A 24,835-nucleotide genomic window follows, 5' to 3' on the forward strand; every position below is an offset into this window, starting at 1 on the left:
CTCTGTCCTCTCTCCCCATTGTGTTACACCTGGCCCTCTGCTCACTTACCACAGCCTTGTGGCCTTGGCCTAGAGATGGAGGGCTGCGTGCCCATTGGTTTCCCTAAGGTGAACTGAGTTGCTCATTCGGAACTTTGAGGGCAGACACTGGGTGAACACTTGTTCCTGTTTGCCTAGGCTATGGGGTTTGCTGGGATGTGGGATATTTCCTTTCAAAAACTAGGACAGGGGCTTCCCTGGTGGCACAGTGGTTGAGAGTCCGCCTGCCGATGCAGGGGACACGGGTTCATGCCCCGGTCCGGGAAGATCCCACATGCCGCGGAGTGGCTGGGCCCGTGAGCCATGGCCGCTGAGCCTGCGCGTCCGGAGCCTGTGCTCCGCAACGGGAGAGGCCACAACAGTGAGAGGCCCGCATACCGCAAAAAACAAAAACAAAAACTAGGACAGTCCTGGGTGTTGGGACAAACAGGTAGTTGGCACCCCAGCAGACATCTTCATGACAAATTTACATAGTGGCTTGTCCATCTGATGTTCCAGATGAAATTCCATGGGTATTCATGGGCAGGTACCTTAACTCATGTGTGCCAAACTGCAAGGCTGAAGTTAATGTGAATCTTTTATAAAAAGCTTACATTATAAAGCCCCATTAGTAAGTTAGGACAAGTTAGTACCTGATGAAATCAATCACAGTAGGGTGTTTATTACCAAAAGTTTCAGAACCACATGCTCTTATTGTGCTTAATACAGATGCATCAGTTCTGTGATGGAAGCTTTCACATACTTCTTTCAGTTTTATTTCTTTAATATTTCATTTTCCTAACTATGTTATATTTATATGCTAGTATTTAATTAGGCATCAGTGCAATATAATTATAAAACTTATTCTTTTTTTAAGCTGATGCATTGGATTTGATTGCACAAGATGAAGAAGAATTTAATAAAGAGCATCAGTTTATGCAGGTTTGTATTTTATTGACATTAACCAAAGTTTAGAGTTTTTCTTGTATTTAAATGTAGGCAAAATGTTCATTTCTTTCTGAAAAGATACATAGTGAGTATAGAATTATATCTTGATTTTTCTCATGTTTAGACAATTTCTGCCTTTTCCTTCAGACTCTAAATTATTAATTGAGAAAAAGCTGGCATACTGAAATAGTGTTTATTAGTTCACTTAAAATTGCCTTAATAGGCTTCAAAGATATTGTTTTTTACCATGTTTTAAAATGAGGGAATTTAGTGCTATTCGTTTTTATTTGAAGATGTACTCCTTTCTAAAGATTTGTATTAATGACAATCAGTCTTTGACTTAAGCAATATGTTAAAACAATGCATATCATAACTCAGGTATTAAAAAATTTCTCTTTTTCTGGACTTTATTACCTTTATTAGCTGCTTAAGCTTGAATTTGTCCACATTTTAAAAAATTTTAAATATTTAAATTTCCTTAGTGAAATTTGTATTTTTATATATTAGAAAAACAGAAGGCTTGCTGGAGAAATGAAATGAAATGATGACTTTCTTCCTAGGAAGAAAATATAGATGCCCAGAACACTTCAGTTGCCCTAGGGGATACATCATGGGGAACTTCAGTCAATTATGGTCTGTTGAGGAGATCACTTAGCACATCAGATTTGGACAAAGACGATGCCACTTATTTACGTCTGTCTTTAGGAGAGTTCTTTGCTCAAAGGTCTGAAGCTCTCGGTTGCCTTGGTGGTGGTTACAATGTGAAAAGAGTAAGTACCATGTGTTCTAGAAGTGGTTAAATTCACTTGCCCTTATGTTTTGAAGGTTATGATGGTGTAGCTAGATCAGAGTATCTTTAAAGCAGAGACAGGATAGGGACTGCATGGTGGAATAGTGGTAAAGAGCTTCAGTTTTTTAGTGGCTGTACCCTGACTGCAGTTCTAGCTCTGTCCTTTAACTAGTTCTGTGGCATGGAACAATGTATTTAACTCCTCTGTGCCTTGATTTTCCAATTTCTAGAATGGAATACTGCCTTATAGAGTTTTGGGGGGGATACTGTGATAGTGCGCGTACAGTGTTTAGCACGGCCTCAAGTGCATTAAGTACTCCATCCCTGTTAGTTGCTGTTTCATTGGTTGCTGATGTTATATCATTGGTTGTGGGAAGAATTCAAAGATTCATTTTTTAAACCTCTGGTCTAAAAACATGTTTTGAAATATAGGAGTGTTTTGGTTTTTTAAAATGTACATGTAAAAAGTTTCAAATGCAAGTGATAGTGGTAGATTGTATGAAGGAGTGAGGAGAAGCTGTGTCGCCTGTGAGGGTCAGAGTGGTGTCTGAGGAGGGGCACTGGGGTGGTGCCCGAATGGTGGGGAGGAGGCAGCGTGTTCCCAGAAAAGTCTTGGAGGTGGGAGCTGGAGGGTATATCGGAGAAGCAGAGAGTAGGCCCACAGCTCGTGTGAGTGGGCTTCGGGTCGGTGGTCTGATGGCAGAAGTAGACAAGGGCCAGGTCATGAGGGGCCCTTGCAGGGCTCGGGTTCATCTCAAGGAAACTTGCTTGGAGGCAGGGTGCCCGGCCCATCTCCAGGTGTGACAGGAGCCGGGTGGAGGAGGTTCCTGAGCCTCAGAGGAGGAGAAGCAGGCAGAGGCTTAGCACGTGGCGGAGATGCCATGAAGGCCGAGGCCTAGGATGGCAGTACGGAAACAAAAGTTCTAGGGTTCAGGATTTCCTCTGGAGGTAGAGTCGAAGGACCTGTTGGTGAATTTCATGGAGGGACATAGTGCTGTCGGAGGGAGTGTGTATTAAAGTAGGATTTCACTAAGAGTATAATTTTAAACAGCTAGGGTGTTAGAAGTTGACTTACAGGAAAATTTGAAACTGAACTGTGGGTCCTGTCTATGCAGTGAATTAAAGAATGAGAGTAAATACTTAGGCAGATTTTTCTGCCTGGATGGATTGGTTTTGACATTATAAGAGAAGTTGAAGCATAACTGAATTCCTTTCTGAACAGCTGGACAAAACACCATACAGTGGAAAGATGGATCTGTCATTTTGTATTAGTTATGAAATGTTACTTGGTTCAAGTTGCTGGATCAAGGGAGGAAATCCTCGAGTGAAGATTGATCAAAAATTGAGTGCATTAGTGAATTTGCTTTTCAGGTCTATCATGAGAGCTCTGGAAGGAAGCCAGGTGGGAATTCCCTGCCCTTGAGCAAGGTCCGTGAATGTGACCTTCTGAACGCTCATCTAGGGCAGTAGGAATGTATCTCATCTTAATACAGATTTTCAAGGACATATTTATTGTGTAAAATAAAATACACTTGTAAGTACTGTAAGTTCCAGGAAGGCAGGAAGTTTTATATCTTTTTTCTCACTGACATGTCACTGATGATTATTACCAGTGCCTGACACATAGCAGGTGCTCAGTAACAATTACTGGAGGAACAAAGTATCATTTCTGGGTTGTTTTAATTTGGATTTCTTAGTAAGGGCAAATTATTTGATAATATTCATTCTGATGATTAAAGATAGCTAGCAGTAAGGAAATAAAAGGTCCTGTCTGGACTTGTAAAGTTCATTTCTAGTAATTTATGTTATTTTGTGTTTTTTTGTTTGTTTGTTTTTGGCTGCGTCGGGTCTTGACTGCAGCGCGCGGGCTTCTCTCTAGTTGCGGCATGTGGGCTCAGTAGTTGTGGTGTGGGGTCTTAGTTGCCCCATGGCATGTGAGATCTTAGTTCCCTGACCAGGGATCGAACCCGTGTCCCCTGCATTGGAAGGTGGATTCTTAACCACTGGACCACCAGAGAAGTCCCAACATACGTTTAAATGGAAAAATCAGAATCATTTTGTTGAAATCAATTTTAGCTAGGTTACCACTATTAGGATAAAATAGTCTAGAATTTCTCAAAGCAGTTGAAAACTAAGGAAATAATTGGCATGTTTATTTTGTAGCCATCATTTGGTTATTTTATTAGATCACCAGAGAAGAGAGAACCTATTGCTCTAATAAGAAAATCAGATGTATCAAGAAGTAATTTGGAGAAAGAAATGGCTCATCTTAACCATGGTCTATTTTCAGGTAATGGATTAAATGAAGTTTTTTTTTAACCTGTAAGTTAGTGGTTGTGTGATCATGTTCTTTATGTGGAAGAAAGTAATGTATATACCACTTTGAATTTTTTGAGTATTAGTTACAGATTTGATTTTTATATAACTTCACATTGCCTTTTCAATCTAAAGTAGAAACAAGTCAGCCAAAATTCACCTAAATCCTTTTGTAAAAACAAAAGTAAATGAAATACAATCTGTTCAAGTGGTTGGGTTAACTTTGGCCTATTAAACTGCTGAGTTAATGAATTTTAGCTATTATATTTATTATTTAGGTGGACTTTTAAAGAGAAGTTCTCAGATTTGGACTGTGATAGTATAAATATGATAAATATTGTGATGAATATTTAAAATCAGACTTTCTTGGTTAACATAACAATTATCAAGCAGCTACTTTTTGCTAGTATAATGCCTCGTGCATTGTATCGTGAAATTGTATAAAATGTGCTTTAGTCCTTAAAGAGCCTATATTCCAGTGGGGGGCGGGGGGGTTGGGATATTTAGTGGTCCTTATCCCACGGATTGTTTCTGTGAGATAGTATATAGATGTAAGTTGAATATTACATATTTTCTACAGGAGATTTAAAGGCACAGCTAAGTGAAGGATCAGTTACACTTCAGGCTGAAGAACTGGAGAGTATTTCACAAGTGGATGAAAATGATGTGACATTAACTGCCAATAAAGGGAAAACAGAGGTATTTTAAGCCTTTCATGAAGGAAAGCTAAAACCTCGCTGTCATAATTCTCATACAAGATCAAGATAAAGTCACATGTAAAAAATGCATAACATTTTTCTTACTCAATTTTATTACAAGTATCCTTTAAATATTATCAGTGTACAATAAATGTACGAAGAGTTTATAAAACAAACTTACAGTCAGTGAGTTATCACAGCTTATACACCCATGTACACCCCAGGTCAGGAAAGAGAGCATTGCCCACAGCCCAGGAGCCATTTTTTTGTTCCTCCTGAACACTACTTCCTCCTGTCTGACCTATGACACTGTATCAGTTTCACCCGTTTGTGAACTTTATATACAAGAAATCATGTAGTAGCATATATATATATTTTTTAAATATAAATTTATTTATTTGTTTATTTTTGGCTGCGTTGGGTCTTTGTTGCTGCGTGCGGGCTTTTCTGTAGTTGCAGCGAGTGGGGGCCACTCTTCGTTGTGGTGAGCGGGGGCTACTCTTTGTTGCGGTGCGTGGGCTCCTTATTGCATTGTGGTGGCTTCTCTTGTTGTGGAGCACAGATTCTAGGCACGTGGGCTTCAGTAGTTGTGGCTTGTGGGCTCTAGAGCGCAGGCTCAGTAGTTGTGGCACACAGGCTTAGTTGCTCCGGGGCATGTGGGATCTTCCCAGACCAGGGATTGAACCTGTGTCCCCTGCATTGGCAGGCAGATTCTTAATCACTGTGCCACCAGGGAAGTCCCAGTAGCATATATTTGTCTTCGTTTTTTTCCACTTAGGTTTGCAAGATGCAACTGTGATAAGTATAATAGTTAATTTTCATTGCTGTATTGTATTCTATTACGAATATTCTGTCATTGATATATTCACCCTACTGTTGATGGATATTTGGGATCTGTCTTATGTCAATATGACACTGTTAAAATAGTGTAGTTTTATAGTAGGTCTTGATATCTAGCAGAATAAGTCTTCCCCTCTTATTTTTCTTTAAAAGTATCTTGGCTGTTCTTGTTCTTTACATTCCCATATATATTTTGAAGTCAGATTGTCACCTTTCACAACCAACTAGCAACCCTGCTGAGCTTTAAGTTGGGATTGTGTTTAATCTGTAGAACGGTGAAACTGACATCTTTGTAATATTGAATCTTCTAATCCAAGAAGATTACAGGTCCCTCCATTTAAGTTCTAATTCCTCTCTGTATTTTTTTTTTTTTTTTTTTTTTTTTGAGGTACGCGGGCCTCTCACTGTTGTGGCCTCTCCCGTTGCGGAGCACAGGCTCCGGACACGCAGGCTCAGCAGCCATGGCTCACTGGCCTAGCCGCTCCGTGGCATGTGAGATCTTCCTGGACCGGGGCACGAACCCGTGTCCCCTGCATCGGCAGGCGGACTCTCAGCCACTGCGCCACCAGGGAAGCCCTCCTCTCAGTATTTTATGGGGCTTTTTTTGTGCAGAGATTTTAACACATCATTTGTTAGATTTCTTTCTGAATTGTTTGAAGTGGTGTTTTAATATTATCTTTCTGAACTTAATTTTCCCTTTGTTGTGGCTAAACAGAAATACATGTTTTTTAATATACTTACCTTATATCCAGCAAGCGTGCTAAATTCATTTTTATTTATGGATTCTTTGGATTTTTCTGTATATGCACTTACATTATCTGAGAATACCAACAGTTTTGTTCCTTTCTAATTTTTATACCTTCATTTCTTTGTCTGGCCTTACTTGACTGCATCTTAGAACAGTGAATAGAAGTGGTGATGTTGGGTTTCCCTGACTCAGAGGGAAAATTTTCAATAGTATTTTGTCTTTAAATTTGATGGATGCTCTAGGTTTTTATTTATCATCAGGTTTTTTAAATTCCCTTCTAATATTTGTTTGCTAGTTTTATTTTAATTGATAAGGAGGTTGAATTTTGTCCAGTGCTGTTTTGCATCTATCTAGGTGAACATGAGTTTTCTTTTGGTGATGTGGTGAGTTACATGACATGGTTTTGAATATTAAAGCTGCTCTTCTCCACTTGGGTCATGATACATTATCATTTTTATAGATGGTTGGATTCAGTTTGATAATAATTTATTTAGAATTTTGCATATGTGTTTACAAGTGGGTTGATGCTCTTTCTTACCATGTCCTTGTTTGGTTTTGGTACCAAGGTTTTGCTGGTCTCATTTTTCTTATTTTCTGGAAGGTTTTTGTAAGACATACTATTTTTTTTTAATTAATTAATTATTTTTGGCTGTGTTGGTTCTTCGTTGCTGCACGCTGGCTTTCTCTGGTTGCGTTGAGCAGGGACTACTCTTTGTTGTGTGCGGGCTTCTCCTTGTGGTGGCTTCTCTTGTTGCAGAGCATGGGCTCTAAGCACGCGGGCTTCAGTAGTTGTGACACGTGGGCTCAGTAGTTGTGGCTCGGGGGCTCTAGAGCATGGGCTCTAGAGTGTAGGCTCAGTACTTGTGGCGCATGGGCTTAGTTGCTCCGCAGCATGTGGGATCTTCCCAGACCAGGGCTCTAACCCGTGTTCCCTGCATTGGCAGATGGATTCTTAACCACTGTGCCACCAGGGAACCCCCTGTCCATTGGATTCTTAATTTTTCATTGTATTTTTTAATTATAGAATTTACATTTAGTTCTTTCTTGATAATTTCTAGTCTTCCGTTGAGTTCTTAATGTTGTTTTTAATTCCTTAAGTATGTTTTAGATTTAGATGTGTTTTAGACTCTGATAATCCACTGTCTGCAAGCCCCACAGTTGTGTTTTTCTGTGATGTGGGCCACATTACCTTGGAACATTGTGTGTCATTCCTTGATAGAGGAGTGGACTTTTACAGGAAAAGTTGCTGAAATATTTGAGGCCATGGGAGATCTTCCAGGCAGGATTTTTGGCTGCTTCTGAGCGAGGAACAGTAGCAGTCTCAGGTTGCTTTAATTCAGTTATTGGGATTGAGCTGATTGGAGCTTGGCCTCCAGTCCCCCTGAGGGCCACCTTTACTCCTAGGGAGTAGCCCTCTGTGGTCTCGTCCTAAAGCATGGATGTTTACCATGGTCACCGCCTTCCCCTCATCACTGGCAAACTCTGAACCTGATTTTTGTACCCTTACTCCCATAGAGCAGCTTTTCTTAGCTTCTTTTTAAAAAATTATCGTTTCAAAAAAGATTTTCTTAGCTTCTTAAGCTTCCTGATGTCTTAGCAGTAGCCTCTTCCTAAAGCAGCTACCCTGGGGTGGAGCATCGCTGGGACTGGGCTCACCTCTATGGGATGCTCTCTTCTCTTGGATTTTGGCCCCATAGTTTTTTATTCCTTTTTTGGCTCTCCAGCGCCTTCTAAGAGATGTTTTAGGATATGCTGTCTAATTGCTGTCAGCAAGAGTTGGTTTGCATCACTTAGTCTGCTATTACTAGAGGCAGAAGTCTTAATTTGCATTTTTTAATATTGCTTTGCTGTTGGTTCCATTTCATTATTTTACCCCTGGTTTCTATTTATGTCTTGCTTATAAATCTAACAATTGAATGAGATTACCAATAATCATAATTGCAGTCACTGTGGCTCAATGGCTTCTCAATTTCAGTATTTCAATTTTTTGGTTTTAAATTATTTTCTGATTCAGTTTTAGCATTTCTTTAACTCCTGAAGGGTTTTTTTTGAACAACTGATGAACCGACTTTGTAAGTGACCGAGTACTCTACAAATCAAGTTGATAGCAGCTGTCTTTTTTCATTAGGAGGTTTAACTGGTATACCATTAATTTCTTGTTGCCGTCAGATCTTATGTAGCACTTACAAATAAAGCTTAAACTAATATGTGCTTGTCCATGGAACTGATGTGAACTTTCTCATTTCTAGGACACTTTCCTCATCAACAGCAAACCCCAGAGACGCACAGGCGAACTGCCTAGCGGTGGTGATTCTGTGCTGAGGATAAGCACCATTGCTTCTGCCATCGCAGATGCATCAGTGAACGCTGACCCCTCCCAGCTCGCTGCCATGATCAAGGCACTTTCAAATAAAACCCGAGAGAAGACTTCTCAGGACGATGGTAAACAAAAGCACTGTTCGGCTGTGTCTCATTTCTTACCTAATGAGCTGGAAAAAAGTAATGGATCCAACGCATTTGATATGGAGAAATACCTTAAAAAAACAGAAATTAGTAGATATGAAAGTGGAATGGACAACTTTTCAAGAGCTGATGTGTCTGATGCTTGGGATTTATCTTTGTCCAAAGAACGGACTACACATGACATCCATGCAGTGGACCTGGGTGCTACTAGCGTAAGTGTAAGGGAGCCAGAAGAAGACACAGCAGCTGGTTTTTATGGTGAAAGTGGAGAGAGCGTGGACCAGGCATCACTGAGAACGATAAACTCTTCAAATTCAGTTCTTACAAATATGGGAGAGAGAGAGGGTGCAGGGGTTGATGTGAAGACACATTCCATTGACCATAAATCACCAGATTCTGGTGATGGTGAAAAAGCTGCCTCCGTATCCATTCCAGCCCTTGATAGCTCATTAGTCAGGAACCCCAGGGTAGTATCCCTCTGGCTGTCAGAAGAGCATGAAGACACACAGAATAGTAGAAAATATCAGAGGCAAAATGAGTATGTTAGTGAGACAAGTAACAGTGAAAAGCATGTGACTTTTGAAAACCATTCCATAATCTCACCTAAAAGTGTTGGTAAGTGTCAGAGTAATTGGTCACATTCAAAAAATTACACAGAGTGTTTTTTTTTTCTGTTCTCATTGGAAAATACACCTTTCTGGTAGATTTGAAAAATCCCTCTCCTGAGTGTGGTGGACGTGGCTCGGAGGATGACCAGGATAGCTTCCGACCTTCCACTTCTCCACTGAGTCATTCTTCTCCTAGTGAGATTTCTGGAAATAGTTTATCAGGGTAGGTGCTTAACCTTTTTTTTTTTTTTTTAAGTAATAAAATACATGCTCAGTGTAGGAAAATTGGAACAAAGTGTAAAGAAAATTAGTTATCTATAGCTTCGTCTCTCAGAAGTAACTGTTATAAATATTTTGTGAACTTCTTTCAAGATATTTTTCTTTGCAAATTTTCATACCCTGCTTTTTTCACTTATTAAAATAATTCCTACATTTAAAAGAAAATTAATGTTATAGACTGCATAATGAATCTGTCACATTTTATTTGGTGCTTCTGGTCGATACTGGTGATACTATATTTTACCTTTTTTGTTTGTTTGCCATTTTAATGATACTGAGATGAACAACTTTGCTTATAAAATTTTTCCTGTGTTTTAACTGATTTCCTCAGAAGTGAAATTACCAAATCAGGGATAAGAATATTTTCAGGCTCTCTGGATTAGCAAACTATTTTCTAAAAGAGTCTTAAAGACTTGCACTCTTACCATCTGTGTTTGTTGAAGGTGTGCATTCTGCTGTTTTCTTATCAGCATTTTAAATAACTTTTAATTTTGGATTTTTTTTTATCTTACAGTATTATTTGTGTTTTTAATACTAATGAGATTGATAAGTGCTTTTTCAAAGGTTAGGATAAGAATCCTAATATTTTACATGTTTTAGCACAACCTGTAGGGTAACTTAAGCTTCAAGTTATAAGATCTTTTTAATTTTTCAAAAATGCCTTAAGTCAACATTGTTTCAAAAGTTTACACATATACAGGTATATGTGTGTGTCCATAGAACTTTGAACAGTGTGAATGTAATGCTTCATCAGATGTGTTTGTGTATTTGTGTATAAATGTGCACGTGTGTGTGTTTCCCTCCATTAAGCTCATTGTCTGCCTCGTTCTCCAGTCCTCTAACCAGGAGCTGCTATTGCTGGTTTCTTAGGTTTCCTTCTGGTCTTTGTGCACATACACAGATATGAGTGTATATTCTTATTTTCATCCCTCTTTATAGTCAATAGAGGGTCCTTTACACACTTCTTATGTTTTGCTACACAAGGTTACTTATCCCAGCCTTATCTGTATTACTTTGCACGCATGCAGATGTATTACAGGATAAATTCTTGGAAATGAGATTGTTGGGTCGAAGAGTATATGCATTCACGTTCCTATTTAAATTAGTACAACCCTCTGTAGAGGTTGTGTTAGTTTAATTTTCCACCAACAGTTTAGGAAAGAGCTTGTTTCCCACAACCTCACCAACAGAATGTTTATCAAACTTTTTGTTGACAGTCTGATAGGTGAAAAAAAACTATTTCAGTATAACTTTAAATCATGAGTGATGATGAGCATCTTTTCCTTTATATTTCCTTTTGTATCATATATCTATTCATGTTTGTTGCCCATTTTTCTCATGAACTGTTAGTCTCTTTTGTCTCCATTTCTCGGAGCCCTTGACGTATTAGGGAAAGTGGGTAGCCCTTTGTTTGTGACATGAGTTATACAGTTCCTAGTCTTTAGAAGGTTTTTTCCTTTCTTGTATGTTTTGCTCTCCCGGATACTTAGCTCTAGCTTACCCACACCATTTCTGATGAATATGCAAAATCCAGGAGCATCTTGGGAAACACATAATAGGTAACTTGGATATCAAATATAATTTCAATTTGTTTCAAACTATTGAACATTTATGATAATTTCACTGCTTAGGTAAAATTTTCTGCTTATTAAAATCTTTCCATAGAGGAACATATAAAAGATCTTTTATAAAGCCATAAAAGAAAAAATCCATAGATTTAATAAAATAAACTTTCTGTATGGCAACAGTTTTTGCCTCAGAATTGACTTGATCTTTTTGTAAGCTTTATGCCAAAGATGCTTTCAAGTCTAATAAGATCTTTCAAGTCTAGTAATCTTGTTAGGCTATGTCTCTATGTTGACCTCATGGCCACCTTGCCCTGTCACACAGCACCCTTTCAGTATGTGGAGTCAAGCATTCTTTTATTTAGGAAAGGTTTTTTTTTTAAATTACTTATTAAGATATTGGTCCTGACCCCAGGAACTCTAGTCTTGCATATGTGGGATCTGCATTTATTTTGTTTGTAATCCTTTCTTTAAGAACTTATTTTAGAATAATTGTAGATCCACGGGAAGTTGCAAAGATAGTATAGAGAGACCCCATGTCCCTCCCCAGCTCCCCCAGATGCTGCACAGAATCACCACTTGTGCAATCACTTGTCCTGGGCAGGGCAAGTGGGTAGAATTGTGTCATTTTATCACAGGTGTGAATGTGTGTAACCACCTCCACAATCAGAGACATAGAACTTTGCCATCACCACAGTGACCTGCCTCTTTCTTACTTTTTCATTTTGTTTGCATTTCACATTTCTGATTTCTAGATTCCTTGTAGTAGTTTCTTTTTTGTTTCTTAACCCCCGTGTACTTTCCAGTTTCATCTTGTTTTCTATGATCTTGACATTTTAAAAAATTGTATATGAAGGCATTTAATAACAACTGTAAGTGCTCTATAAAGACATATTGTTATGATTTTTTTTCCTTCACCTGCCCTTTACTGCATGATCAGAGACAGAATGCTGGGCTGGATGGTCTCAGTTTTGGACCCACCTGTTTTTTCTTTTGCCCCTAAGAAAATACACTTATTCATTAAGTGTAGGAAACATATCTTAGGGGGATACTGAACTTTCTCATGAACTTGGTCAGATATTTTGAATGAGAGCGTCACGTTGACCTTTCTAAAGTGACTGTTGGTGGGCTTCCTTCTTCCTACGGGTCAGCCACCTGCACCCACACCCCCACCTCTCAGCCACGGCCAGACTGCAGCCTTAGGGGGAAAGAAACTGGACACCAGCAGATTCTGAGGTTCGTTCTCCTGTCCCTTCTCCTGCTGCATGATAGGCGTTCCTGCCGAGGCCGAGCATCCAGCTCCATTTTATCTTCCTGCTTTCGCTCATCTCCTTTTTTTCTCATCAGCTTAAATGAACATGCTGGTGTCTTGTGGCTGATTTTCCTGCGCACAGTTCTCTCTTCCACTGAGGAGACTTTGTTTCCTGTTGCCTGTGACTCCCTCCTCCTCCTGCACCCAGCAGCTGGTACTGCCTCTCTGGGCATCCATGCCTGTTTTCTTTTTCCTCATCTTTGTGCTTTTTTTTTTTTTTTTTTGGTCTGTTTGTTTAAATTTTTTTATTATTTTATTTTCTGGCTGAGTTGGGTCTTCGTTGCGGCACGCAGGATCTTTTGTTTTACCGTGCAGGCTCTTTGTTGCGGCGTACGGGCTTCTCTCTAGTTGTGGCGGGCAGCTTTTCTCACTCTAGTTGTCTCGCGCGGGCTCGCATGGGCTCTGTAGTTTGCGGCACATGGGCTGTCTGGTTGAGGCACACAGGCTCAATAGTTGTGGCGCACAGGCTTAGTTGCCCCGAGGCATGTGAAATCTTGGTTCCCCGACCAGGGATCGAACCCACATCCCCTGCATTGGAAGGCGGATTCTTTACCACTGGACCACCAGGGAAGTCCCTCATCTTCGTTTCTTTATGTGTTCTCCCTGTGTTGTGGGGTAGCCGAGCTGTTCAAGTGTTTATCCTTTATATCACTGATTTTCTGTAGCATCAGCTATGCTTTCATGGCTTCCAATGTGGACATTCATTTTGTATTCATTTCTTTTTATTGAAATCCTTCTTGTACTTTTGTATTATGGTAAAATGAGTTTCATGGGTTTTTTTCAGGTTTTTCCAGTTCATTAAGTTTTTTATGTAATTTTTCAAAATATTTATTTATTTATTTGATTCTGCCGGGTCTTAGTTGCGGCAGGTGGGCTCCTTAGTTGTGACATGCGAGCTCTTACTTGCAGCATGTGGGATGTAGTTCCCTGACCAGGGATCGAACCTGGGCCCCCTGCATTGGGAGTGTGGAGTCTTAACGACTGTGCCACCAGGGAAGTCCCATACTCATTAAGTTTCTTAATATTCACGGTGAAATGTTGGTCAGAATGTTGATCTGTTGAGTGGCCACATCTTTCTGGTGAGAGCCCTTTATCTACTGAGTTTGCTGCTCACCAGTTTTCCTGCTGGCTGGTCTTCCAGCGTCCAGCCAGCTTCCAGCAGGTCCGTAGTGCTGATTTAGAGCTTCTAATTCCAGAATTGCCTTGAGGTTCTGTGTGGCTGGCACCTTGGCAGTTTTTGGCTTCATTTGGAGTCTGACATCCGGACTGAAATTTCTCTTCTTTTGTTTGTGTGTTCTTACAGTTCACTTCTCATTGCTTGAAGTAATACAACCTAAATGCATTCGTTCATTTCGACCAAAGGAGCTAGACTCAGCACGTACCCCAGTACCCAGAACTCTTTTCCTGCTGCCCCATGGTGTCTGTGTGAGTATGTGTGTGCATGTGTGTGTGCGCATGTGCATACAGAACCCACGCAGGTGCATGTTATTCAGTGACTAAAGAGGACCTGAAGCAATTTGGTTAATATTTTGTCTCCATTGGTTAGAGATTCACTAACTAGTATTGTGTCAGGGCTGTCTTGATTTGGTCCTTTTAAAAATCCAGAATTCAAAATAGGATTTTCTCTCTGTGTCCGCTGGCCACCTGAGTATTCTGAACTTTGTGCACAAAAATGATGGGTAAAATTCAGTCAGATTAAGGGCTGACTTGAAACTAAATGGCAGAGTATTCAGGGGATGCGGCAGCTGTTTCCAGAGGCGGCTGTGACGGTGTTTCCCACCCAGTGTGATTTTGCACTCTGCCTTGAGGGGCAGCTTGGCCCTCTCCTCTGTTGGGCTGGCCTGGCCCTGTGCTGGGGACTACCTGACAGAATATGGCACATGTATTAAATAGATGCAGGAGCTTATTATTTATTGCTTTATAACTTTTTTTTTACTTAATATATTCTGAACATCTTTCTGAGTCAATGGTTAGTAGTCAACAGCATGATTTAAAACAGCTACATAGTGTTTTATTGTGTGTCTGTGCCATAATTTCAATAGCCTCCTTTCTCCTGCATGACGTTTAAGATTGCCTACGTTTTATTGGTAGTGATATATGATGTATCCTTTCAGCGAATCTTTATAATTAGCACTAATTTTTTTCTTAGGATTAATCTCTAGATGTATAACACCTGAGTCAAGGGGCTTTTGCTATGCATGCTTGATAGCTCAGCCGAGAGTTGCACTGCTACTATTCCTGCCCGTGGTGTGGCTCTTCCCATCTCTTTGATTGTTTTCATCTTTGCTCTTTTTTTTTTTTTTTAACAATCTGTATCAAAGATCTTTATTTATTTTTGCGGTACATGGGCCTCTCACTGTTGTGGCCTCTCCTGTTGTGGAGCACAGGCTCCAGATGCACAGGCTCAGCGGCCATGGCTCACGGGCCTAGCCGCTCTGTGGCATGTGGGATCTTCCCGGACCGGGGCACGAACCCGTGTCCCCTGCATCGGCAGGTGGACCCTCAGCCACTGCGCCACCAGGGAAGCCCCATCTTTGCTCTTTGAGGGCAGGAATTGGCGAGTGCTCTGCTCATTGCTCTATATCAGGTATTCAGTAAACTTTTGCTGAATGAACAGCTAACAATGTTATGTGACTGTATATGAAATTTATTAATGAAACTGCCACAACATTTTTCTTTTTCAGTAGCTTACCAGATACTTCATTCAGTAGGACTATGATTTACAGTTTTAGATAATTAAGGGTGAAAAGAATTGAGTCTAGGGTTGAGTTGTATATGGCAGCTGGGACAGACGGTAGTGCAGGTTGACAGGGTTGTAGGCAAGCAGGAAGGGCTTTCTGCCAGTGTAGACGATGTTAAGTGAAGGGATGGACAAGTCCAGGCACAGGTGTTCTCTCTTCCAGGTGTGCCCTGGAGTCTTTCAGTTCAGCAGCTCACCTGCAAAAGCACCCCTGTGAGAGGGAGTCATCCCAGCTGACGAGTCCACAGGCCAGCATCAGCAGGCTGACTTACATGTCTGAACGAGAGAGCACCTGTCCCGCCACGGCCTCAGATCGTGGCCTTAAGGACCACCAGGTGGGAGCACTTTTGTTATTTCTTTACTCAGGCTTCTGGAGCTGAAGTCTTACTGATGTAGGACTCAGACTTGAGTTCAGGCCTAATTTCTGTTGCTCTTTTAACTTTAAAATAAGTGTGTGTGTGTGTTTTGCTCGTGCTGGGTAGGCACTACAAGTACAAATATTTTAGCATCTGCCATCAAAAAGCTCTCAGTCTGGTGGAGGCCGTGCAAGACATGCCGTGTAGTGAAATGCACTGTGAGAGATTCAGGAGGCGACTGATAATCTGACCAGGTGGCGAGTCCAGTGAAGCTTGGTGGGAGGACTGTCTGGAATCAGGCATGGGGGAGGCAGGGAATTGCAAAACACGCTGCATTTGAGAGCCCCCAAGAAGTTTGGAATGGCTTCGGTGAATCATCTACATGGAGGAGGGGAGGCCAGACCACGACATCGTGGATGTAACATTTGGGAGTTTGAAGGCTCTTAAGTAGGACACAGACCTGCTCTGTGTTGTTTTGAAAGCTCCTTGCAGTGGAGGAGGCACTGAGGGGTGAGGTTAGAACCAGGAGGATTTGACACCAGACGGCCGGAGTTGTCAGGCGAGGGGCAGCACAGGCTCAGGCCAGGGTCATGGCCATGGGGGTGGGAGGGAAGCAGAGAGGTCTGAGAGATTTGTGTGGGAGAAGCTAGAATTTTACTACCTAGGTGTGTTTCGTGAACGTGACAGTGTTCAGTTTGTAATGAGCTGCGTATGACTTGCGGTGTGCAGTGCAGGCCTCCTCCGCTAAGCTGTGCCTAAACCTACCCACTAAGTTACTAAACAAAACCACTCGTTTCTTGTCCTGTAAATTAGGAAGAACAATGAATGCAGATTTTCTAACTTTTAATCCTGCATTTCACAGCCACTGAAGTACTTTGTATAAGCCGTCCTTTTTTCAGAGAGGTAACATCATGTAGATCTCTATTCTTTGAGAGTATATCAGCATGGTTTGCATTTGTAGTACTCACTTTATCTGTGGATAATTTCTAAACATTTTTTGTCACACAGAGTGATGTCCCCAGTACGTTGAGCACCACAATTATTCAGGCCAGTCCAGTTCCATCTCAGGAGCAGGCTCCGGATAAGTTGAGAGAAAAAAGTCCATTTCAAAGTAGAGGAAAAGGAGCGTTACCGTATATTATCCAGAAGAACTTGGACACAGAAAAAGAAACTGAAACTGCTTCTCTGAGTAGTGAACTTGAAGATGTAAAACCGAACTTTAGATCGAGAAGAGAGCTTTCCTCCAAAAGCGAAGATCTGTCAGAAACCACTGTGGCAGGTGTGACCTCAAATCCCAGTGAACTGGACCAGGTCAGCCTGGCTCTGCCAAGGGAGTTGGGCCTTGGCCAGTGGGCCCTGCCAGCCACGCCGCGCCTCCCCGTGTCCCGCCAGGGGCCTGTGCCCGACAGTGGACGTGTGACTCCTGTAGACACGTCTGCTGCCGACAGTGCGTTCGTTGGCCAGGGCCCTCCCCAGACCTTCCCCAGCACCGAGGACTGCGGCCCTGCTCCCTCAAGGCAGCACGTGCTCACCTCGGGCCCCGCGCTCTCAGCACGCCGTCCCCTCCCAATGGCTCCCTGTGCCCAGCTGAGCTCAGGAGCACTGCCTCGGTGCCAGGCCGGCGGCGCCACAGCCTGTGGGCTCCCGGGAAACTGTCATCCTGCTGTCGTCACAGCAGAGCACGTCCAGAACTCTGTGGCCATGGGCTTTTGTCTTGGACAGAACATCAGCTCGGAGTTGTTGGCTGCCTCTTCCCTTTGTAACCCGTATTCTAACGCCTTCAATCAGAGTCTTCTAAGTACAGCCAAACCTTTTACTGTGCAGTCTCTTGGTCCAAACTGTGGAATTGATCCATGGGATTCAGGAGTGATGTCAGGATTTGGTAAGATGCTTTCTTCTCTGCTACTGCTTGTTGATTGCTGCTATTTAAAAACTGAATTTTCTCAATTGGGACCATAAAACTAGTTTGTTTTAAGGAGATACTGATTAGCCTGAATTTCTTGTAAACTTTTCTCTTTATCCTGAATTTGGAACACAGACCATAACGTATTTCTGTGCAAGGGTCCCTGAGTGGCCTTAGAAAAACATAAAAACTTAACGCGGGTAAAACTCCCACTGCCTTTGTCTTTCTGTTTCTCTCTTGTGCTCCAAACTTGGAATTCTATTGTTGGTTCAACTAGGAAACGTCTAGTATAGAATCACCCCCCTGAAGGAGGGAGTCTCCTGCCAGTTTTTAAGTCTTCAGGGGTGACTCGTGTGGGAGTGAGAGGCAGCACCCTTCCGCTCCCGCCTGTAGTGGCTGAGCTGCCTGTGCTCGTGCTGATGGTCACTCTTGGGAGCAGAGCTTGGTGCTGTGCTTTCCTGACACGGTGCTCATGGCCACTGCAGCACGATCAGTTTTGCCTTCTTTTTCTTCTGAAGGAAATTCCACAGTCACCCCATAAGAATGGTGAAAAGCTTGGTCATCATGTTAAAAGTCAGTTAGAGCCTCCATCATTTCTCATTAGGTTAGGCAGTGGCTTATATTTATAGGAGAAAAAGGGAAGAGATTACTGATAGCAATAACATCTAAGAGTTGATTAGCTGTAAATTTTTTAGTTTGATCAATTTTGATTGTTTTTCCTCATGGGCTGGTTGCCTCAGGAGAAAATTAGTGACCAGTCTCTGCTGAGGCGTATGCAGTGTTGGGGACTCCTATTTAGATCTGGGGCACTTTATAAAACCATAGCTCTCGGTGTCAACAGGTCATCTTCTGTAAAAATTTCCATTTAACCAGTTGTGCTTTTGATGGGGTGTTGGGTATGCATTTTGACTCTGCTTTAACTCTACCCAGGGAAAGTAAGAGTGCCTGAGGAATTGAAGTTTCCTCATGCTTGCTGTATTGGCATCGCGTCACAAACCTACCTTAGTGTCCTGAATCCCGCCGACCGCTGGCTGCAGGTCAGCATCGGGGTCCTCAGTGTTAGTGTCAACGGTGAAAAGGTGAGCTTTCTGTGTCTTTCTCCTCTGACTTAGCGATTGCAGTACAATTAATGCTGAAGCTCTCCTTTGCCTAGTATTAGTACTTCCTTTTATACCAGGGAGCATGTCCACCACCATATACTTTGCACAGAATCGTTGGAATCGTATCTTTTTCTTGGTTCCCCTTTTGTTGCAGTACTTCCAGTGAAAGTGAAATCTGAATGTGTTTCTCAGATTTCATCAGGTGTTACTATTTATTTATTAACCGTTATGTTTCATTGTTACTTGTTTATAAAATCATGTAAATGTGCTTTTTGTGCTGTCGGCTTAAACCACTGACTGGAGCTCCAAGTTTCTGGTCTCTATTCGTTGTTTTTGTTAAATGTGATTGAGTATAAGTTATTGTCGTTTATTCCAAAGGAAAAAAAAAAAGAAACAAGTTACTCTTGCAACCTGTGCCTTCATTTAGTAAGTTAATTTATCTGATCATGTTCTTACATGATCTTTTGAAATACCTGGAAACACAGTTTTAACATTAGAGCAGGGGTCTCTCGCATGATCAGTTAAAGCTGCTGAGGTTCTAGACTCTAGACCCTGTGGGCCTTGGTGAGTAGGGAGAGTGGGAAAGAAGGTCAGCAGCTTCTTGCAGACAAACATTGGTGGACGGGTTTACTCTCCCCTCTTACGTCCTAGTGATAACCTTGATTTACTTGATAAAATAAGACTGTCTTCTCTCCCTCTCCCTTTCCCCAGCTTTTCCCCTCTGATCCTGAGGGTAGAGGAAAGGCAGGTGGTTGGAGGAAAGGGTTGAGGGTGAAAGGTGGTGAGATTGGAGGCCTTTTTAGGAGCATGTAGGAAGTAATGATGTCTCTGGAAGTGGGAGTAGAAAAGAAGATCCCTGTTCACAGTGAGGAGGGAGAGATTGGAGTGAGTCAGAATCGTAGACTTGGAGGCCTGACAGTGAACCTTGGAGATCAGTCTAACCCCCTACGTTACACAGCTGCAGAGACCAGGTCCCAGGTGATGTCCAGGGTGGGAGACAGGTCCCAGGGTGATGTCCAAGGCTGGAGGTGCTGCCATTTTCAGCACCCTTTTCAAAAAAAGTGAAGGTAAAAATAACGTATCTTCAAAAGTCCTTATGGGAGTTCCCTCGTGGTCCAGTGGCTAGGACTTGGTGCTTTCACTGCTGTGGTCCAGGTTCAGTCCCTGGTTGGGAACTAAGATCCCACAAGCTGTGTGGCATGGCCCAAAAAAAAAATTCCTTATAATTTTGACTAACTGTATTTTCCAGGTAATGAGTTATGAGGCCTGGGTATTTTTCAAGAGCTAACATATCTAGATTTGGTAGTTTGAGTGACTATGAAAAGGGATCTTAAACTAGTTGGTTCTTCTTCCTGATTTTCATTGTGAAGTTATTTCTTAACGGACCATGTGGCTCTTCTTTTAAGGTGGATCTTTCAGCTTATCCTTGTTTAGTTTTCAAGAATAAAGTCATCATAAGACCTCATGCCACAGAAGAGATAAAAGTGCTCTTCATACCGTCTGATCCTGGGATTTTCCGATGTATATTCAGCATTGCTTCTTGGCCGTTTTCAGCTGATGCAGAGACAGTGGCACAGGCAGAAGCACTGGCAAGCAGGGTTGTCCTCACCGCCATTGCCGAGACCCCCGTGATCGAGGTGACTGTTTGTAAGCAGGTCTTTGTCATACCTGACATTTTAATGAGGCTGTTCAACCTTAGAAGTAAAATTTGGGTAAAATGAATTTGTGGATGAATGTGCCAAAAGTTATAATTGAGCTAAACATTACTCTTAATATTTTCTTATTCCAAAATTTAAAATTATTTCTGGAATTCCCTGGCGGTCCAGTGGTTAGGACTCTGCGCTTATACTGCCGAGGGTGCAGGTTCAGTCCCTGGTCAGGGAACTAAGATCTGGCAAGCCGCACAGCGAGGCCAAAAAAATTAAGATTATTTCTTTTGTTTTATAGAAGCACAGATATGCTCGCTAAGATGTTTGTAAGCAAAGTATAACGTTAAACCCTATTTTCCAGCTGGTTTCCATCATATAGTTTGATGTGTGTGGAGGAAAACACCACATTCAGATTATCCTCTTTTCTGTACCTGAAGACTGCTCACTGAAAAATTTCCTCTTGTACAGTTGCTCGTTTTCTGGAAGTGAAAGAAATTGAGTCTAGCCAGGTTGGGGCAACAAAATGCTTGTGGGATTGCAGGCCTCTTTAGGACACTGGCTGTCAGCCCTGGCTGCACATCGGAATAACTGGGGTTTGTTTTTTAAAAAAATTTTAATTAATTAATTTATTTTTTGGCTGCATTGGGTCTTTGTTGCTGTGCGCAGGCTTTCCCTAGTTGCAGTGAGCGGGGGCTACTCTTCGTTGTGGTGTGTGGGCTTCTCATTGTGATGGGTTCTCTTGTTGCGGAGCACGGGCTCTAGGCGTGCAGGATTCAGAAGTTGTGGCACAACAGGCTCAGTAGTTGTGGCTCTCGGGCTCTAGAGCACAGGCTCAGTAGTTGTGGCACATGGGCTTAGTTGCTCCGAGGCATGTGGCATCTTCCCGGACCAGGGCTCGAACCCGTGTCCCTTGCATTGGCAGGCGGATTCTTAACCGCTGCGCCACCAGCGAAGTCCCTAGATATTATTGTAAACATTTTCAGTGTTGTCAGAGTTTGGACTAAATCCAAAAATGCCCACATATGTTTTGGAGGGAATTGAGAAGTCGGTAGTATAACAGTAGAGCTAGTGGAAGGGAGGCTGTGTGTTTTGTAAAGTTGTCAGTTTGTCTTCTCACAGTAACGCAGCTAAGCTGTTGCTTTGTTCTGTAGTGTATTTGGGTACGTGGACTACCTCAGAAAAATAATTTACTTGTGTTGAAAATAGGAATTGTAAAATAGCCCCAGGAGTCTTAGGTAAGTTTACCTGTAATGTTGACTATTTGTGGCTGGAAGGGGCAGTGATGTGAACATAAGCTGTGATATTTATTAATATATTGTTTTTATAAATCCCTTTTTTCCCATAATTTAGGTAGAAACAGAAAAGAAAGATGTTCTTGATTTTGGTGACTTGACTTATGGAAGCTGGAAAGCTCTGCCTTTAAAGCTGGTAAACAAGACGCACGCCAACATCCCAATTAGACTCATTATTAATGCTGTAAGTACTGTGCTCGGGGAGGAAACCTTTACAGAGCACACTGACTTAGAGTTGTAGATGCAGCTAGTAGAATCCTTGGCTAACTTCTCTTAGGAAAGTAGATATTTTTGTTAAGGATCTTTGAACAAATTTAGCATCACACCAACATGACACCATTGGCTCTACTGAAGCGGCTTCTCCTGTTTCTGACAGAATGCCATAGCCTGGCGCTGCTTCACCTTTTCCAAGGAACCCATCCACACAGCTCTGAAAGCTGTTCCTTATGCCCATGCGATTGCTCAGCTGGCCGCCCCCTCGGTGATCAACCATCTGATGCCTGCCAGCGATGACGGACAGGTGAGCTGGGGGATTGAAGGACTGATTTAGAATTAAGGAGGAAGTTAAGTTTCCAACTACTTTCTTTCACTGTGTATGAAAATATTTTTTTATTTTACAGGATCCAGAATTTCTGATAATTTGGGTTCTTTTCCATAGTCCAAAGAAACAGATGACTTCTTCAGGTATCATGTTTACGTTTTATGGGATTTTCTTTACTCCGTAGCTAAATAAACTACAAAGTTGAGGCTTATTTCTCCTGTCAGTAAATTGTCAAATATTTATTGTAATTTGTCAGATATTTTATGTTGTTTTCAAGCTGGGCAGAGAGCATGCTGTTTTGGGTCAAACCCATCCAATTCTGGATAATCCAAGCAAGTACCACTGAAAACGTTTTGGGGTCTTTTCTGTTAATTGATGTTACCTCCTCTACCAATTAGATGTTTTCTTCCTTTTTCTCCTCCACTCATTTCTGTTCCTCTCTGAGTTCTTTAAACAGTCATTTTAAGATTTTTTTTGTGCCCCCTGATGGCATAGTGTTGGGCCATGTGTGGCATTTAGAATTAAATAACTCTGGTGTCTGAACTAAAAGAATGACCTTTTACAGAGATTCTAGACTCAGCAGAAGAATTCTTGGCAAGAGTTGATATAGAAGTTGATAGTCCAAACCCTACACCAGTCATTAAAAGTATCAATCTTCGAGCAAGAACAGGAATAGCCAGGATACACGCTCCGAGAGACCTACAGGTACCCTAAACTCCTCACTTTGCTGTTACTTTATGTTCAGGTTGATTTCATTCCAAGTGTGACATTTTTAAAACATGCCTGTTTTACCCCATCCTCTAGACTATGCACTTGTTTGCCAGTGTGGCTTCCTCAACAAGGCAGTACTTACCTTTGAAAAATGCTGGGAATATTGATGTCCACTTGGACATCAAGGTAAGAATTTGTGTCTGAGGCTGTAACTTATTTCCTCGGGCTGAGACTGTGAGTGTCTCCTTGGGTTCTGAAGGTTGCTCTGCTGTTGACCTTGTTCAAGGGCTGGGGGCATTGGCAGGGGTGGTCAGACAGAAGAATCTGAGCCCGGGCTTTCAGAGCTGGTGTTACACGAGCATAAAACAGATGGTTAGGAAGTTCAGCTGGGATGTCTAATGTAATAGGTACAAGAACCAAGCTCTAGATTAGTTCCTGAAGACTGAGTCATCCTGTGGCTGGGTGGAGGAGAGGGAGCCACATGTGTAGACATCATTTCTGAGTTGTGTGGCTGAGTGAGGGGGTGTTGGTGGCCAGGAATTAGGGATGGGGCAGGGGATAGTTTGTTATGGAAGAGAAGAAAGATGTATCCTTTCCAAGAAAGTAAGATGGCGGGGCATTGCTGGGCAGGGAGGGAGTAGAATACCCAGTTGTGGTCAGTGAGAGAGACAAGGCACGTGAGTGTGTGAAAGCCATGTCTGCAGGTCAGCGTTGACTTATAATTATGTAAATACTTAGATCCCAGATCAAGGAAGTCACTTTTCAGTGGATCCAGAGAAACTATTCCTTAAACCTGGAGAAGAGCACGAAGTTATAGTTTCATTTTCTCCAAAGGATCCCAAAGCCTGTGAGGAAAGGTAACGTAGGACTGTTGATCATGGCGAATTTGTGTTTATTTAGGTGTGCTCCGGTCCACAGCCTGAGGGACAGAGTACACACTTCACCTCGCCTATACAGCACCGCTTCACCTCTTTCCTTTAGCCTCAGATCTTTCTGCTTACTGAAAATCTCCTTTTAAACCAGCTAGCTGACTAGAAAGTAAGAAATCACTATTTTCAAGTATATTCTGACAAAAGTAAATAATAACACGTCAATCTTGATGTTTCTCACTAACTTCTTCTCTCTCACCAAGGAAATCTTCAGTTGACCTTGTCAGTTGTTAAAGATACAACTGACAGTTGTATCTTTTCCAGGCCAGTGACTTTTTGGCACCCAAATCATAAGTGAATATCACTTTACAGTGGTCGGAGCACCCTTGTCACCAGCTTTTGAACTTGCTTGATAAATGTAGCTTAGCCCGCTGTCCTCAGACGCACGTGGCCCATCCCCTGCCTGATTGCCGAGCCCCCTGCCTGATTGCCGAGCCCCCTGACTGGTTCCTGAGCCCCCGAGTGCCTCACTGTCCTCCGCCTGATTGGCCCTGGGTGCAGAGGTGCTGGCTGCTCGGACGCGAACACTTGTGCCGGGAGGACTCGCCTGCACCTGCCCACCGGGGTAGCACCCCCACCCAGGAGGCTTTCCTCATCCCTTCCCAGATCCCTCCCTGTCTCCCGTGACCCATACACTTCTCTCCCGCTGTGCTCATGGCATGGGCCTGTGGCATGTACCCGTCTCCTTCTCTGTCTGTTTTCTCCTCTGGAATGTAAGCTGTGAGGGTGAGAATGCAGTGTAGCCTCAGCACCGACCAGCTCAGTCTCTTGGACGAAGGAAGCACATAGGACAATAGTTGTCAAAAGAATTGAATTCTGAATATTGAACTTAGATGGTTTTCTTTGTTAGGATCTTGAAAATATTTGTGCAGTCGTTTGGCCCTCAGTATGAAGTGATGTTAAAAGGTGAAGTAGTTTCTTCAGGAAACAAGCCTCTGATGCCTGCATCTTGCTGCTCAGATATTCCTTTGATTTTATCCAACAAGCAGTTTCTGGCGTGGGGAGGTGTCCCCCTGGGCAGGACACAGT

General features: G+C 42.3%; 1 protein-coding gene across 6 annotated transcripts in view; it reads left to right on the forward strand.

Annotated features, from left to right (window-relative positions):
• CEP192 (centrosomal protein 192) overlaps nucleotides 1–24,835 on the forward strand; it is a 93,454-nt gene that overhangs the window by 31,316 nt on the left and 37,303 nt on the right. For 4 of the 6 annotated variants that reach the window (XM_030836517.2, XM_060310108.1, XM_030836518.2 and 1 more), the window contains 17 exons: nucleotides 896–960; nucleotides 1,527–1,736; nucleotides 3,920–4,046; nucleotides 4,653–4,771; nucleotides 8,608–9,436; nucleotides 9,526–9,652; nucleotides 15,489–15,660; nucleotides 16,690–17,563; nucleotides 18,515–18,663; nucleotides 20,091–20,321; nucleotides 21,684–21,809; nucleotides 22,002–22,145; nucleotides 22,246–22,309; nucleotides 22,732–22,871; nucleotides 22,971–23,063; nucleotides 23,616–23,734; nucleotides 24,657–24,833. In XM_030836517.2, coding sequence (XP_030692377.2) covers nucleotides 896–960; nucleotides 1,527–1,736; nucleotides 3,920–4,046; nucleotides 4,653–4,771; nucleotides 8,608–9,436; nucleotides 9,526–9,652; nucleotides 15,489–15,660; nucleotides 16,690–17,563; nucleotides 18,515–18,663; nucleotides 20,091–20,321; nucleotides 21,684–21,809; nucleotides 22,002–22,145; nucleotides 22,246–22,309; nucleotides 22,732–22,871; nucleotides 22,971–23,063; nucleotides 23,616–23,734; nucleotides 24,657–24,833 — 3,766 coding nt within the window. Of the gene's footprint in view, nucleotides 1–895; nucleotides 961–1,526; nucleotides 1,737–3,919; nucleotides 4,047–4,652; nucleotides 4,772–8,607; nucleotides 9,437–9,525; nucleotides 9,653–13,888; nucleotides 14,011–15,488; nucleotides 15,661–16,689; nucleotides 17,564–18,514; nucleotides 18,664–20,090; nucleotides 20,322–21,683; nucleotides 21,810–22,001; nucleotides 22,146–22,245; nucleotides 22,310–22,731; nucleotides 22,872–22,970; nucleotides 23,064–23,615; nucleotides 23,735–24,656; nucleotides 24,834–24,835 lie in introns of those variants that run through there. The other 2 variants (XM_060310110.2, XM_060310112.1) reach the window with 2 other exon arrangements.

This window comes from Globicephala melas, chromosome 13, assembly GCF_963455315.2.
Source record: "Globicephala melas chromosome 13, mGloMel1.2, whole genome shotgun sequence".
NCBI classification, from domain to species: Eukaryota; Metazoa; Chordata; class Mammalia; order Artiodactyla; family Delphinidae; genus Globicephala; species Globicephala melas.